Source organism: Chinchilla lanigera, unplaced genomic scaffold, assembly GCF_000276665.1.
Source record: "Chinchilla lanigera isolate Chin_1 unplaced genomic scaffold, ChiLan1.0 scaffold00187, whole genome shotgun sequence".
NCBI classification, from domain to species: domain Eukaryota; kingdom Metazoa; phylum Chordata; class Mammalia; order Rodentia; family Chinchillidae; genus Chinchilla; species Chinchilla lanigera.
In genome coordinates, this window is record NW_004955588.1 from 687,086 (window position 1) to 702,506 (window position 15,421).

At 45.2% G+C, this 15,421-nt stretch overlaps 1 protein-coding gene and 1 long non-coding RNA gene across 8 annotated transcripts in view; one reads left to right on the forward strand and one right to left on the reverse strand.

Moving 5' to 3' along the window:
- Positions 1-8,611, reverse strand: Rfx5 (regulatory factor X, 5 (influences HLA class II expression)). Of its 7 annotated transcripts, none has more exons than XM_005414520.2 (11): positions 8,083-8,609; positions 7,223-7,662; positions 6,244-6,377; positions 5,971-6,004; positions 5,140-5,222; positions 4,763-4,882; positions 4,269-4,388; positions 4,048-4,129; positions 3,558-3,759; positions 3,271-3,371; positions 1-3,122 (listed from the first exon to the last, which is right to left on the reverse strand). In XM_005414520.2, exons 3-11 carry the CDS (start codon positions 6,357-6,359, stop codon positions 2,082-2,084), a joined length of 1,899 nt encoding a protein of 632 aa, XP_005414577.1. In that variant the 5' UTR covers positions 6,360-6,377; positions 7,223-7,662; positions 8,083-8,609; the 3' UTR covers positions 1-2,081. The 7 variants fall into 7 exon arrangements, with proteins under 7 accessions (XP_005414577.1, XP_005414576.1, XP_013365377.1 ...); XM_005414519.2 differs by having other exon boundaries at positions 7,826-8,609; XM_013509923.1 differs by having other exon boundaries at positions 5,971-6,000; positions 6,254-6,377; positions 7,223-8,611.
- LOC102003300 overlaps positions 7,124-15,421 on the forward strand; it is a 25,902-nt gene continuing 17,604 nt past the window's right edge. The window contains exon 1 of the long non-coding RNA XR_001232529.1: positions 7,124-7,200. This is a non-coding gene — a long non-coding RNA (uncharacterized LOC102003300). The remainder of the gene's footprint in view (positions 7,201-15,421) is intronic.

Genomic DNA, 15,421 nt, shown 5'->3' on the forward strand with positions numbered 1-15,421 from the left:
TGGTTTTACAAGTTAAGTTTTACCAGATATTCAAGGAACAGTACATTTCACTCTGATGTAAACTCTTCCAGAGGATAGGACAAGAGGACAGTTCCCAACTCAGAGAGTATACAGACTAAAAGAACCACCTTGGAAACTTCCTCAGAAATCTTACTAAAAACAAAGGCACTAACATGTACAGGAATGTTCATAGCAGCATTGTTTGTAACAGTGAGAAACTGGAAATAGCCCAAATATCCATTGATAGGTGACTGGCCAAATAACATGTGGTTTATGCACTTGACAGAATATTACACAGATGAAAATGAACAAATCACAGCTATTACAACAGCATGGATGAATCTTAGAAACAGTGGTAAGTGCAAAAAAACAAACTTCAAGGGACTAGTAATGTATAATGCTTTTGAAAAGCCAGAAAACAAGCAAAACCAATCATTTTAAAAGAATATATACATATATGATTAATATATATATATATATACACACATAACAAGTCATTAATAAACATAAAATTAAGGACAGTGGTTACCTTTAAGCAGCAGCAAGGGGACAGGAATAGAGAGGAACACAAACTCAATGGTATTTCTAATTTTAATGTATAAATTGAGTGGTGGTCATAGGTGCTCATTGTCTTTCATAATTTATTCATGCTATATATTCTTTATAGATAGCAAGTATCATATATTATAATTTTAAAAAATCTGTGGTAGTGGAAATAAATGGACAAATGCGTGATATCTCCCTGAAGGAAAGTATGTTTCTTGGGAAGAGCCAAGATTCCCTGACATAAGCTACCCTAAAGTAGGTCCTCAATAAATACGGGTTTTTTTTACTGCTTTTCCCAAGGACACACCTGGAGGGTCGGAATCCCCTTCCCATTGGTACGTTCTGGCTCCAGACCTACCTCTTTCCATACATTTGGCCTAAACCCCACAGTCCTGGCAAAGTCCTGACACATGTATGACAAGACACTGACACCTGGTAGATATAGAATGAATTTAATGAAATGACTAGGAAAGAAATCTTTCACTCCAGGTGGTGAAAGCGGTAGTAGACTGGGGGATAGGGAAGCAGGAATGAAAAAGTGAAAATTCAGAAATAGGAAAAGGAAGGAACTCGATGTCTGAGATGTAGGTGGAAAAAAGTGTTGTCATCTAAGCTAAACTGAGAGAGACCCTGAAAAGAAAATGACTTCCCTCTCCTTCCTTGAGACTAGAACAGAACAAGAGGGAACAGTTACAGCTGCAGTAAGGGGAAATGCAAGACTGAGGAAAAAGGGAGCAGACTGAGCTGATCTCAGCCAAGCAATCTAGAACCTCAATGCACTTCATAGCTGCAGCGAGGAGGCAGTGCCTCCCAGCAAACTCCCAGCCTAGTCTCCATCTGGGGAACCTGTGCGTGCAAGGACTCTGATCTGCAAAAGTCTGTGATGTAGAACAAGCACATTAACATCCCATCTTCCTGGCCTCACTGGTTGACTCAGGCTGGCCTAATCACTGCGAATCTTCAGACTTTTGCTAGGATTCGTGGTTACACATAATTGGACAAACATGTAATCCAGGAGTGCTGGCAGGTATGAGGTGGCCCAGACTTAAGGTGATTTTACATTAGGTGGAACAGTGAGATTAGAAATCATTTAGATATCTAGAGTCATTCTGAACAGTTGAATCAAGCTTCACCTGGAGCCAGCACTACTTGTGGCCTTTTCAGTTCATAAGACAATACATCCTTTTTATTGTAAGCCATTCTGAGTTAGGTTTTCGATGACTGAAAACCAGAAGACCCCTAACCTATAACACTCACCATACTTACCCCATGCCTATCTTCCCACAGGAGGGCACAGGGATGCAGGTTAGGTTACTATGGATTTATTGGTTACACCAGAGCCAAAGTATTGAGCTGGGAAGGTCAGAGGCTGCCACCAGGCACTATGTAAGACTGGGTGATTCAGCAGTCTGCACAGAGAATGGACTTCCGTAGGGAAGGAATAGCTGAATGAGAATCAAGTACAGAGAAAGGCCTCTACCAGGCAGTCACGTGGTTAACATATGGATATGGACACTACCCTATGGACCTGCCTGTCATGGGGGTGTTGCTTTAGGGTCTTTACACTCACGAGTTAAGGAACTTTGAAGCACATGCCCCTTTAAGCCTTTATTACCCTGTGCTGCAGTGTCTGCCCCTCCCTTTACCACCTGAAGAGCTTCCTTTTGGCTTCTACTGCCCCTGATGACACTCACTTTGGGGGTGATGACAGGAATTTTATCTTCTGCTTCTTTGGCTTGCCGGGAACTAGGCCCCCTTCCTCCTTTAGAAACAGCACCATCACCCTGACCTTGGGCATGTACTGCCCCCTGCTCAGCCTCTTGCACTGGCCCTGGCCTTTCTACTCCTCCAGTGGAGTTGCTTTCCTCTCCTAGGCCCCAAGTCTCCCATGGTAACCTTGAGGACTGGGCAGAGTCCATGGCTGTTGCTGACTTCTCAGGGGTGGAATTTCTTTCCCCACTTCCACCTGACTTTTTTCGGGGGCGCCCCCGTTTTCTTTTGGCATCACTTGCTGGATCCTCTGTATCCTGCTTTGCTGCTTTAGCTGGCAGATCCTGGCCACTGGCCTCACTGACAGGTACTTCTGCTGTCCTCTTGACACCCTTTTCGTGGGGTCCTGGGTCAGCACCTATGCCTACCTCCCTGTTCTCCGTGGCCTGGGGATGAGTTAGTCTTCCAGGTGGAGCTCGCCCTGGTCTTGGTCCTGGTCCTGGCCCTGGTCCTGGCCCTGGTCCTGGCCCTGGTCCGGGCCCGGGCCCAGGCAAAGCAGGAACAGTTGGTAAGATCATGTTAATGATGGGCATAGCCGCCTGGGGTCCCCCAGCCCTATTGGGCAGAGGCAGTGTAGCTACTTTCAGGGTGCCTGAAGAAAGCTTCGGGGCCAGGATAGGTGAAGTGACTTGGATTGGCGGAATAAGTAAGCGAGGGGCTCGGGGGAGGAGCAGAGGCAGCCGGGCCACTAGGACATTAACCTGTGGGTTACTGGCTGCTGGAGGCAAGCTTTCGATTACACTCTTCTTCCGCTCTCCACGCGCAGAAGGGCTAGTGCCAGCCCGGGCTTCTGGCTCCTTAGGAGGCTAAAAAAGAAAGATGATCACAGTAAGGTGAAGACTGTGTATCCAAGAAAACAGGCAAGGGAGGCACAAGGGATGAGAAAGCAGCGGACCCACCAACGGAAGGGTATACTAAGCCTGTGGCCAGGTGCAGTCAGATCAGGCTCCTTACCTGGGCTGGTCTCTCTGGTTTCTTGTGGGCTCCCCCCTCCACGTTCTCTACACCATTCTTGGACTTAGATGACCGTTCTCGAGGGGCATGTTCATCCTCTTCTGCAGAGGTGCCAGAAAAGGTAACAGACTAAGGGGGAGGGGAACTGAGGAATGGAGGAGTGAGGTAATTGTAACGGCCAGGCTGCTGGGACAGTCAGGGAAGGGTCTCCAGGAATAGAAGGTGATTCCAAGGTGAAAGCTGAAAGGGCCTGAGCATTTTTCAGACATAAGAGAGGATCCACCCACCAGCAAGCCCCATGGCCTTAAGCACATGGGCATGTGCAGATCGGGCAGAGATGAGATGCTGTTGCAGCAGGAAGCGGGCAACCTCAACAATGGAACTGAAGGACCGTTTCAGGATTCGCTCTGCCCAGTCACAGGTCAGAGCACAGGCTGCCTCTACCAGTTCATCCCGAGGTGCTGGGGTTACTTCTGGGCCCATTTCTGGCTGTGGTGGGGGAAGGACACGTCCAATCACACTCCAAACTAAAGACACCCCCCCAACTACTGCCATAGTGACCGAAGCAGAGACCAGGCTGGAGATGGGAACAGTCTCTAACCACCCCAACCCAGAAGCCCACGAACTCTCTTTCTCCTCTGCCTTGGCCACAGTATAGGCAGAAAAGCACACAAAATATAGAGAATGACCTAAACTGTGTCAGCCCTCAAAACATGTCCCACAGACCTCTGACTTTTATCTGAGAGCAAAGAGTGGAGTTGGAGGGTTGCTACTTACACTCTCAGAACTCTTTAAGTCAAGTCCAGGTAGGGGTGGCATAGACACCAACGTCTTCCTCCGTATACCACTGTAGCAGTATCTGACACATGTTAAGGAGCAGCCAACACTCGGGCTTTCCAAACCCCTGAGCCAGGTTAGGCTATCTCTGCTCCTGGCCCTGTGCATCCTATGCTTTCTTACCCAGGTTCTCCAGCCCCAACCTCTCCAGTCAAGGATACTTGGACTGGCCGCGGCCACCAAGCCTTCGGGCCTTGATATCAGGGAAGATCTCTCTGATGATTTTGCCAAAGTTGGCTGTACTGAGTGGGCGGCAACAGGCAAGACTCTCGCAGTACTTACTGAATGAGTGAGGGGCAGAGAGAAAGATAGAGGAAAGGCTTTGAGTGGGTTCAGAGGGTTCCTAGGAATCAAGTGTGGGGAACTCTTTAAAAAGATAGGCTCTAAGATGGGCATGGTGGTGCACGCCTATAATCCTAGCACTCCGGGAGGCTGAGGCAGAAGGATCACAAGTTATTTAAGCCCAGCCTAGGCAATTTAGTGACCTTGTTTCAATATTAAAAATAAGAAAGCGCTGGGGGAGTAGCTCAGTACAGAGGCCCTGGATTCAGTTCAAAGTATCAAAAAACAAAACAAAACAAAGCCTCTATCAAGGCAGAATTCTGCAGGGGTAAGGGGCTAGGCCCACCAACTCAGGCACCCACCCTTCACCCACCGATAAGCATCATAAACACTCTGCTTTGGTAAACAGGTGTCCGTGTGCTCTTCCAGGTGGTTGCGGATCCACCTGTAGGCATACATGTACTCCTCACTGCTGAGTGTGCTTGGCTCTGAGCTGAAAGAGAAGTAAAAGAGACAAGCATTACTGAGGCCCAACAGCTGTCCTTGTTCTTCAGACTACCACTTCAATAGCGCTGGGCCAAATTAGTTCACCCAGAATCTACCTTTCCTTGCTAAACTAAGCCAGGGCACAGCCTTTCTTCTTGCCCCACGACAATAGCTACGAGTCTTGCTACTCACCTCGCCCTTTCCAGTGAGGTGATCTCTGAGACGCTGGACCTTTGATATTTAAAACACTGCCACCAAACCTACCTTTTGTCACCAGTGCTGGGTCCTGAGGGGAGCTGAAGGTAGAGATACAGCTTGTCGTTGTCTGAGAATTTCTGTACATCTTGCTGAGGTAAGAGAGAACAGAGGCAGGAGACATAATAAGGTCAAGAAGGACCTAATGTAGGGCCCTTTGATTTGCACCACAAAATCCAGCTGACCTTAGAGGTTCTCAGATTGAAAATGGACTTTAAAAATGATTTGAGGCTGGGCTTGGTGGTGCATGCCCGTAACCCCAGCACTTGAGAGGCTGTGGCAGGAGGATCACCACAGGTTCAAGGCCAGCCTGAGCTACATAGTGCGTTCAAGAACAGCCTGAACTACAAAGCAAGACCCTGTCTCAAAAAAAAAAAAAAAAAAAAAAAGAGGATGAAGCTGTAGCTCAGTAGCAGAGCACTTGCTTAGCATGCACTAGGCCCAGGGTTCCATCCCCATGGGATACCATGGAGGGAGGGGGAGCAGAAGGATCACCGTCTGCTGTACTGGGATGCTATACAGAGGCCTCAGAGAATAAAGTAAGAAGCTCACACTGGGAGCAAATTGCCAAGCTAATGATTTTTTTTTTCTACGTGGTACTGGGGACTGAATCCAGGGCCTTTGTACTGAGCTACCTCCTCAGCCCTATTGCGACACAGGATCTAAGTCGCCCAGGCTAGGCTTGAGCTCTTTTGCTCCTCCTGACACCCAGTCCAAAGCCAACTATCTTTTGATAACAGTGCCTCTCCCACATAAACCTTCATCTACCCACATCATCCGCACCGTCCCCACCCCCCTGACCAATGCCATCCTTCACTGCCCTCTTCCCGAAGTGCTTACCAGGATTCCTTCTACTTTGTTCTGCACGGCCTTGCTGTGGACAAGAGAAAGCTGGAGGTCACACACAAGGTTTTCCCATCCCTTTTTGGATTGTTGTGTGTTCGCGCGCTAAAATGCGTAGGAGGGCCTCAAGAATTGCTGTCAGGACCAGAAGTCTACCTCTCTCTAAGGCACCCGGCTGCGGAGAGGCAGCTCATCTCCAGAGGAAGTGAAGTGCTATTGGGATCTATCCAGAGGTCTCGAAGAGGATTTAGAGGGGTAACAGGTACTTACGAAATGGTACCTCGGAGCCTTTGAAGAAGGGTGGTGGGTTCCCCAGACTCAGTACCACTTTGGGACGCCCTTGCCCCAGTCTTGGGGCTTTTAGCATCAGGCTCATCTTCGGCCATTCCAGCATAAGGCTAGAGCTGAGAGGGGACAGAGCATGAAATGTAACTTACTATGGTCTTCTCCCAAGACCTCAGGGCAGTTCTCCTCTCTACCCACAAAGACGGAGAAGCAGACCCAAAGCCTCCAAATCTTCCCAGTGATCTTTTCTCACCACTTCTGCCTTTTTCGAAAATTAGAAATTATTCCATTATTTCACCAGGCCCATCTATACCCAAAGAGGTCTACCTGCCCCACCTTTCTGAAGTCTCCAAATGTAAAGGAAGAGAAGGGCGATTGGAAATCTACGGGAGAAAGATGGGTTCATTTCTCCTCTGACCCCCATGCTGCACCCCCAAACAGCAAACACAAAACAAAGTTCTCCACATCTCTCACATACTCTTCATCATGACTGCGCCTGACAGGTCAGGAAGGATACGAACAGATTCTGGCCTTCCACGCTTGGGGTGGGGACCAGGCCCAAGTTCTCAGGGCCTAATCTCGCCAGGCCTCTCCACGGCGCCGCCCCCTCCCCACGGCGCCGCCCCCTCCCCACGGCGCCGCCCCCTCCTCACGGCGCCGCCTACGTCATCGCCCACAGCAGCCCATCCCGGCGCGCGCCCACCCCTCCCAGCCCCCCGCCCTTCAATCCTTGGCTGCTGCCTGGGGGATTCGGGCAGCGGAACTACTGGGCTGGACGGAGGGAGCCCGGCAGGGAGAAAGAGGTCCTAGATTCGGGGCACGTGCACAAGGGTGAAGCGGCCGTTGAAAATACAGCCGGCATCTTTTTCTGATTGCTTCCCATCTCATATCGCCCCCTCCCTACCTCTGAGCAGTCGCCTTCCAACACAAGCACAAATAAAGGTAAGGGAGAAAGAGAAACTACCTCGTAGCCACCTTCACTCCAGCCCAGCCCCACGGCCCCGGCCCAGCGGGCTGCTGCGTTGCTTTATTTTCCTTTTTGTGAATGGCTGTGGTCGCCGCGATCTGCCTGGATACACGGACGACCTGCTTGGTGATTGGTTGTTGCTGCTACCCGGAGACCGAAGGCGCCGGCTAGCACAGGCGGCTGCTGAAGTCTGCCTGGTAACAGAATCTGATTGGTTAGCAGGGGAGGGAAAATCCAAAGTTGGTCTTATTTGAGTCAAGAGGGGGAAGTCCGGGTTAGGTTTCAGTTAAAACTAGGGTCGGTTGGGACTGCCGGTCCCAAGAGGTTCTTCTCTTAAAGGGACCGCAGGACGCAAACCCGTGCTTGGCCGCCGGTGGAGCTTTCTAGTCGTCTTGTGCCCTCTCCTCCGGTTTCAGATCGGCCTTCGCGCGACAACGCTGACGGAAGAAAAGAATTAGTGGATGATAGAATAACTAGAAAATTATGGGTGGTAGCGATGGAAATTCACTATAAACTCATACAACTCCCATTTGATGTAAAACAAGTTGAACCATCTCGCCCCTCCCAGCCAAACGTAGAAAACCCACGAACACAACCAACAGGCAAATAGGTTGCCCTTCCTTCTCGGTAGATCTCAGAACCTCAGCAGTTGCACCACATTAAGCCAAACGCCTTCCCCTTTTAGGGTTCCTCGGTTTTCCGTGTGTGCTTTATTTCCTCCCAAGGTGTTGCGGGTGCACCGCCCACCCCCATTTTGCACTTGGTGGACGCTGGAATTTTGACTCGTTCATTCCCGCAGGGGGAGCTGGACTAGCACTGGAAACTCTTAGAGAACTGCATAGGTCATGGGTTCTTACCTGTGTTACGACGTTTTAGGTTATGAATTAGATAAAAGCAGTGGGACCCTTTGCCGTGAAAAAGATGCACCTGCAGAAGAAGTTTTGCATCCGATTTCAAGAAGGACTTGGACTCCAGATTGACACTTCCCTTCTCCCCTGCAGTGCTGGGGACTGAATCCAGTACTTCGCACAGAGCTCTGTTCCCCAGCCATTTCTTTCCCTGCCTTAGCCTCCCAGAGTGCTAGCATTACAGGTGTGCACCACTGCACCCCAGCTGACACCCTCTTAAATGGATAGATTTATTTTGTTCTGAATAGCAAGATGTGGTACCCCAAATCATATTTGCAGTCTTGACTTCGCCAGGCTCTTTGTTAACAATGTGATGTTTGTAAACAAGGCAGACATGATGTCTGGTCTCATCACCACGGCCCTTTACATCCTCCGTGGGTAACCACCTGTGTGGGGCTTGGGGAAACCTAGGATATTGTCTGGGAGAACAAGGATAAGCTGGGAACAAGGTTTTCTAATAACAACTAAAATGTGTTTGGTCTTGATTGTATGTCAGACATCATACGAAACACTGGACACCTCAAGTAATGCTCACAGGCACTGTTACTCTGTCCATTTTACAGATGAGGATACTGAGATTTGGAGAGGTGAAGTGGCTCATCCAGTCACAGGTCCGGCCTCTGAGTCCAGAGGCCGGCAATTTCTTGCAGAGTCCATCTCCTGAACACTGCCCTAGACTCCGTGTACACCTTGGCAGTGCTCTTGTATGAATGGGTAGTGGCTGATGGACTGCCCCCCACCTGTGTGAAGCAGAATCCAGGATATAGAATTGGGGTAAATTTTGCTGCTTAAACATTTGCAAGGAACAGAGTATATTTGAAAGTTTAAGTAAGAGGTGAGAAAGTGTCATAGCTATGTAAAGATTATTTTGACAGCATTGTGGAAGGTGTTGAATGGGGGGAAAGACTAGAAATGGGAAAAACATAGCTCTTCATTCATGCCAGGTATTTTGCTAGGAGCTGTGGATACAAAGCTGACTAAGGCACTGTTCTTACCCTGAAAAGTAAAAATAAGTATTATCTGCACTTTGGGAGGCTGAGGCAAGAGGATTAGAAGTTTGAGTCTTGCTTGGACAACTTAGCCAGACCTTGCCTCAAAATAAAAAATAAAGAAGATTTGGAGATACAGTTCAGTGCAAAGGCCCTGGGTTCAATTCCTAGTACCACCAAAAAGTCTGATAACCATAACAACAAATATTTATTTAGACCTTAATATATACTAGGGACAGCACTAAGGGTTTCATATATGTTACCTACTTGTTTCATAGTGACACCAAAAAGGCGTTATGATTACCCCGTTTTACAGATGAGACTGGGGCATTAAGAGGTTAATAATTTGCCCAAGGTTATTGGGCAAGCTACTGTTGCACATTTGAGTTGTTTCCAGTTTTTGCCAGTGTGAGCACAAAGACTGTAAACTATATTACCTGTATCTTTAAGGCATATGCCCACAAGTAGGATTGCTGAGACAGCCAGAATTTGAATTTAGGCTGTCTAGATTCAGAGTTTTTATGTAGGCATTATTGTATAATAACTGCTAACAGGAGAAGTGAATTTATTGGGCTGGGGATTTAACTCAGCAGCACACCGCCTGCCTGGCAAGTGCAAGGTCATGAGTTTGATTCCCAGGACCGGGGGGAAAAAAAAAGAAGTGAATTTATTAAACAAAATATAACCATAAAAGTAAATGTTGATAAATTCAGAAACATTAATATAAAAATTTAATTTTATTTTAATAATCACTATAGTGCTGGTTATGGTGGCACACACCTGTAATCTCAGGACTCAGGAGGCTGAGGCAGGAGCATCTATGAGAATTTGAGAACAACCTGAGCTACATAGTGAATTCAAGGCCAGCCTGAGCTATGTAGCCAGACTCTGTTTCAAACCAAACCAAACCAAATCAAACCCAAAAATCACTATAAAAGGAATACAAGACAAAGTATAAATCTTTTTTTGGTACTGGCAGTCAAACTCAGGACCTCATGCTTGCCAGGAAAGTGCTGTGCCCCTGAGCTATACCTCCAGCTCTAAAGACTAAATAAGATATTTTTAAGGTATATAACTGACAAAGAATCGGGATCTGGAATTTATAAAGACTTCCTACAAATAAAAAAGTGAAAAGGTAACCAAATTTTAAAAATATGGCAGAAGAAATAAACAATAATTTCATAAAAGAAGCAGAAGTGGCCCATAAACATAGGAGAAGTCATTTACTACAATAACCAGGAAAATGGAAATTAAAACAATAAGATCATTTCACACCCAGTGAATTTGCAAAATTTTAAATTAGGCAACATTGAGAGTTGGCGTAGCTATGGACTGACAGGAGCTCCCATCTACTGCTATGGGAGTGGTATTTAAAAAAAAAAGATTCGATATTACTTGCAGAAGTTGAATATATCTCAGTATATATGAATGTCTCAGTAATCCTACTTGTAGGCATATGCCCTGAAGACACAGGCAGTAATGTTTATAGTCTCTATGCTTGTGTTAGCAAAAACTGGAAATGACTCAAATGTTCAACAGTAGCTTGATAAGTTGTGGTGTCTTCGTATGATAGGATGTCATAGAGCAGTGGAAAGGAAACAGGAAGAGCTCAGAAGAACACATACAGTATGCCAGGTGTGGTGGTGCATCTCCACACAAGAGGCTGAGGCAGGAGGATGAGGCCAGCCTGAGCAACTTAGTAAGACCCTGTCTCAAAATAAAAAATAAAAAAAGCTGGGACTATACCTCAATGGTAGAACAAGCCTGGATTTAATCCCCAGCACCCCTCCATGCCCGCAAAAAGCACATGGTATTTCTGGCACTGGGGATTGAATTTTAAAAACATGGGCAATACTAATACATCCCTGGCCCTTTTTTGAATTTTTAATTTTGAGACAGGGTCTCATTTACTTGCTAGCTGCCTAGGCTGGGCTTGAATTTGCAATCCTTCTGACTCAGCCTCTGAGTACTGGGATTACAAGCATGTGCCATCATGCCCAGTTTACAGTTTTATCTATATTTTTTCCATGTGCAGTGCTAGGAATTGAATGTGGAGCCTCATGTACACTAGATAAGGGCTATATCACTGAGGTATACTCCCACCCCATCATACATGTCATATACTTTTTTTATATACTAAGTTACCTTGTATAGTTGGACTTGTTTCTGAGCTTTATACTCCGTGTATATGTGTGTGTGTGTGTGTGTGTGTGTGTGTGTGTGTGTGTGTGTGTATTACTGGGGATTGAACCCAAGGGCACTCTACCACTTAGCTAAGCCTTTTAAAATTTAGACTTGAGACAAGGTCTTGCTAAATGACTGTGATGAGACTTCAAGTTTTGATTTTCCTGCCTCAGCCTCCCTCAGTGCTGGTACTGTAGGCCAGGCCTGTTGGACATTATACTCTTTAGTTAATTCTCATCCTCCACCTATAATACTATACACTGTTTCAAACAATGCAGTTATATAGTATATCTTTGTTTCTAGTGCCAGAAGCTTTCTGTTATTAGTTTTTTTAATTTAAAAGAAAAGCTATTCCTGGAGCTGGGGGTGTAGCCCGATGGTAGAGCATGTGCTTCACATGTGTATGGCTCTGTGTTCAACCCTAGCACTGCCCCCCCCCACCAATTCCTACATATGAGTTTGTATTTTTCAAATATGGCCACAAAACATTTCTGGTTCCACGTACTATTTCAGAATCTGTTACCTCACTGTTGAGAGGTAGGGCCCAGTTCCTGTCCTTTGCTGGGAAGGCCTCTGTGACTTTTCCTCAATGAATGGCTTGTGGTGGGAGTGATGTTTTATGGCTTCCAAGTCCAGATCAGAAGGGGTCACCTTTCCTTTTTGCTCTCTCCATGCACTTGCTGGAAGCCAGCCACTGTGTTGTAAGGGACCAGCCAACCACGGGAAAAGGTCACAGGTAAGTGTTCTGACTGGAACCCAGCTGAGTTTGCAAGTGACAGCCAGCAGGAATGGTCCTACATGTGAGTGAGTGAGTTGTGATTCTGCAGCCCCTGTCAGCACTGAGTGGAACGAAGGCTAGCTGGGCCCCCTGAGCCCTCTGCAATCTACAGCTCTGTGAGCAAACATAATGTCATTGTTTCAAGCTGCTAAATTTTGTGTTTGTTTTCTGTACTGAGGATTGAACCCTAGCTATATGCCCAGCCCTTTTTATCTTGAATCAGGGTCTCACTCAGTTGCTCAGGCTGGTCTTAAACTTGTGATCTTTCTGCCTTAGCCTCCTCAGTGGCTGGATTAGAGCCACTGCACCCAGCTAAGTCGAAAGTTTTGATATGGTTTGTTACATAGCACTAGATAACTGGAACACCAGGTTTTGTGTTTTTTTTTGTTTTTTTTTTTTGTCTTTTTGAGACAGGGTCTCACTATATAGTTCAGGCTGGCCATGAGCTCACTTTGTAGCCCAGGCTGGTCTTGAACTTGCAGCAATCCTCCTGCCTCAGACTCCCAAGTGCTGGGATTACAGGTGTGCGCCACCACACCCAGCTTCCAGCTTTTATTTATTATTTATTTTATTTTTATTTTACAAAAGAATCTTGGTGAGCTGATAAATTGCCCAAGTTGGGCTCAATTCTCCTGCCTCTGCTTCCCAGAGTGCTAGGATTACAGGTGTGCTACCAGGCTGGCTCCCTCCACCAGTTTTGTTTGACCTAGTTGAATTTCTGCTCTGCTTTAATCTTAATTATCTTTGATAATGACACACTCTCTAGTACCAGAACAGTTGGCAATTGTCATGACAAGAAAAAGACATGACTGCCCCTCTTTGCTGGTCTATCCCTCCTCTTCATTTCTTTTACCCTGTATCTTTAACTCATGGACCTCCAACAGGGTGAAAGTTGATTTGTGAATTTTATTTGCAACTTCTATTCTTGGCCAAGAATAAGAGTCTCCTTTGCTGCTCAACTGATGCTCTGTTATCGGTTCTACAAATTGGAGAGGTAAAAAGAACCCACTCTGGAGTCAGAAATTGGTAATAATACCACCAACTCACCCACTCTGAACTACTATGGTGTAGACATTCATTGTATCACTTTATCGATAAATATGTTGGTATTTATGGTAAATACTTCTGTGTAACTAAAACATAGGACTCTTTTAATGTGACCCTAATGCCATTATCACCTAAAATTTAAAAATAATCTTTTAATACTATCAAACATCTAGTCAGTGTTCAAAGCCCCCCACCCCTTTAAAATTTTTTTGGAGACAGGATCTCGCTATGTAGTCCAGGCTAGTCTTAAGCTCTCTATGTAGCCCAGGCTGGTTTCAAACTTGTAATCCTTCTTCAGCCTCCTATGTGCTAGGATTATAGGTATGTGCCACACTGTGGTAGGTTCCAAATAAATCAGGATCGACATAGGCCACATGCTGTATTATATTTGATTTTCATTAATGTGTTTTTAAATTTTCTTTAAGTAAACTTTTTTTTTTAATCTATAGTCTCCATCTCAATTTATTTGTTAAGGAACATGGTCATTTGCTCTATAGAATTTTCTTTATTTTTTCTTTTTATTATTGCATCTTTTTTTTTTTTTTTTTTCAATAGAGAGATTAAACCCAGGGCCTTTCCACTGAGCTACATCCCCATACCTTTTTTATTTTATTATATTTTATTTTATTTTTTTGAGACATAGTCTCGTTCTGCACTTCAGGTTGGTCTTGAACTCACTTTGTAGCCCAGGTTGGTCTCGAACTCGCAGTAGTCCTCCTGCCTCAGCCTCCCGCGTGCTGAGATTATAGGTGTGTGCCATCATGCCTGGCTCTTTGCTCTTTTTTAATTTTTTATTTTGAGACAGGGTTTCCCTAAGTTTCTCATTAAGCTGTGCAGGTTGGGCTTCTGCCTCAAGTCTCTCAAAATGCCGAGAATACAGGTATATACCACCATACCCAGATCATTTTGATTTTTCTGGGTAGAATACTTTCTGGGTATTGTATACTTTCTACTGCATTTCATTAGGAGGCACATAATATCAGATTGTCCCTCCTTTTATGATGTGAAGATCATCTGGTGGGATAAGGTTTATCAGTCTGGGGTCAGTCTGCTACAAGGTTCTATTCTAGTCTTCCATTCAGTGGTGTTGGTGTTAGTGTTAGTGATGAGCACGACTAGGATTCATTTGTCATTGTAGGCTACAAATTGGTGCTGTTCAAATTCCATCATTCACTTGAATTTACTAGCTGGAATTTTATAAAGAACTTTTTCTTATCACTTCATTATCCCAAGGCAAATTCCTAGGGGAAGGCAAGATAAACACTTTGATTTTTTCCCTTTATATTTTCAGTTTTCAGGATGATGAAATGGTATCCCAACATCTTCCAAAGATGAACATTTAGGGTTTTATGTGTATCACAAACTTGATTTTAGCATATTTAAGGCATTTCAATTCTCTTTGGTTATTATTCTTTTTGATACTCGGATTGCTCCACCTTTGACCAGTGGATCCTCCTTTGTCACCTGTGTTGCCTTTTCTTTTGAGATAATTTTAGATTCACATACAGTTGCAAGAAATAATAGAGAGAACTCATATACTCTTTGCCCTTTTCCCCCAGGGGTACACCTTGCATAATTGTAATGCAGTATAACAACCAGGATCACTGATGCAATCCATCAGACTAACTCAGATTTCACTAGTTTTACACACATTCATTTGTGTGTATTAAGGTCTATGTAATTTTATTACATTGTAAATTTGGGTAATCACTTCCGCAGTTAGGAAACAGAACCATTTCATCACCAAAAGGATGCCTCATGCCACCCTTTTATAGTACACCCCCCTCTATCCCCGCCCCCCTGGCAATTACTGACCTCTTGTCCAATTGTTTTCTTTTCAGGAGTGTTATGTAAATGGAATAATACTGAATATTAACTTATTGAGACTGTTTTTTCATTCAGTGAAATTCCCTTGAGATACGTCTAAGTTGTTTGTTTGTTTTTTTGTTTTTTCTTCTGGTACCAGGAATCGAACTTCATGACCTTGTGCTTGGCAGACAGGCGCTGTGCCACTGAGCTAAATCCCCAACCTCTAAGTTTTATATGTTGATAATTCATTCACTTTTTTTACTGAGTAGTATTCCATGGTGTGAACCTAATGCAATTTGTTTAACCATTAACCCACTTTTGGTGACTCTGGTGAAGGACATTTTGAGTTGTTTCCAGTTTTATTGACAGGGACACTGCTATAAACAGTTGTGCACAGGTTTTTATGTGAATATGTTTTTACAGTTCTCGAGGGCATGAACACAGGGCCCTGTGCACGCCAAGCATATCACTGCGCTATGCC

Bases quoted from the DNA above. Each gene is read 5' to 3' on its own strand.
- Rfx5 (XM_005414522.2), bottom strand. From the start codon at position 6,359: ATGGCCGAAGATGAGCCTGATGCTAAAAGCCCCAAGACTGGGGCAAGG. The intron at 5,223-5,970 runs GTAAGCACTTCG...CTCTTACCTCAG, and splicing joins ACAAAGTAGAAGGAATCCTG to CAAGATGTACAGAAATTCTC. The intron at 4,130-4,268 runs GTATCCTTGACT...AACATGTGTCAG, and splicing joins GGTGGCCGCGGCCAGTCCAA to ATACTGCTACAGTGGTATAC.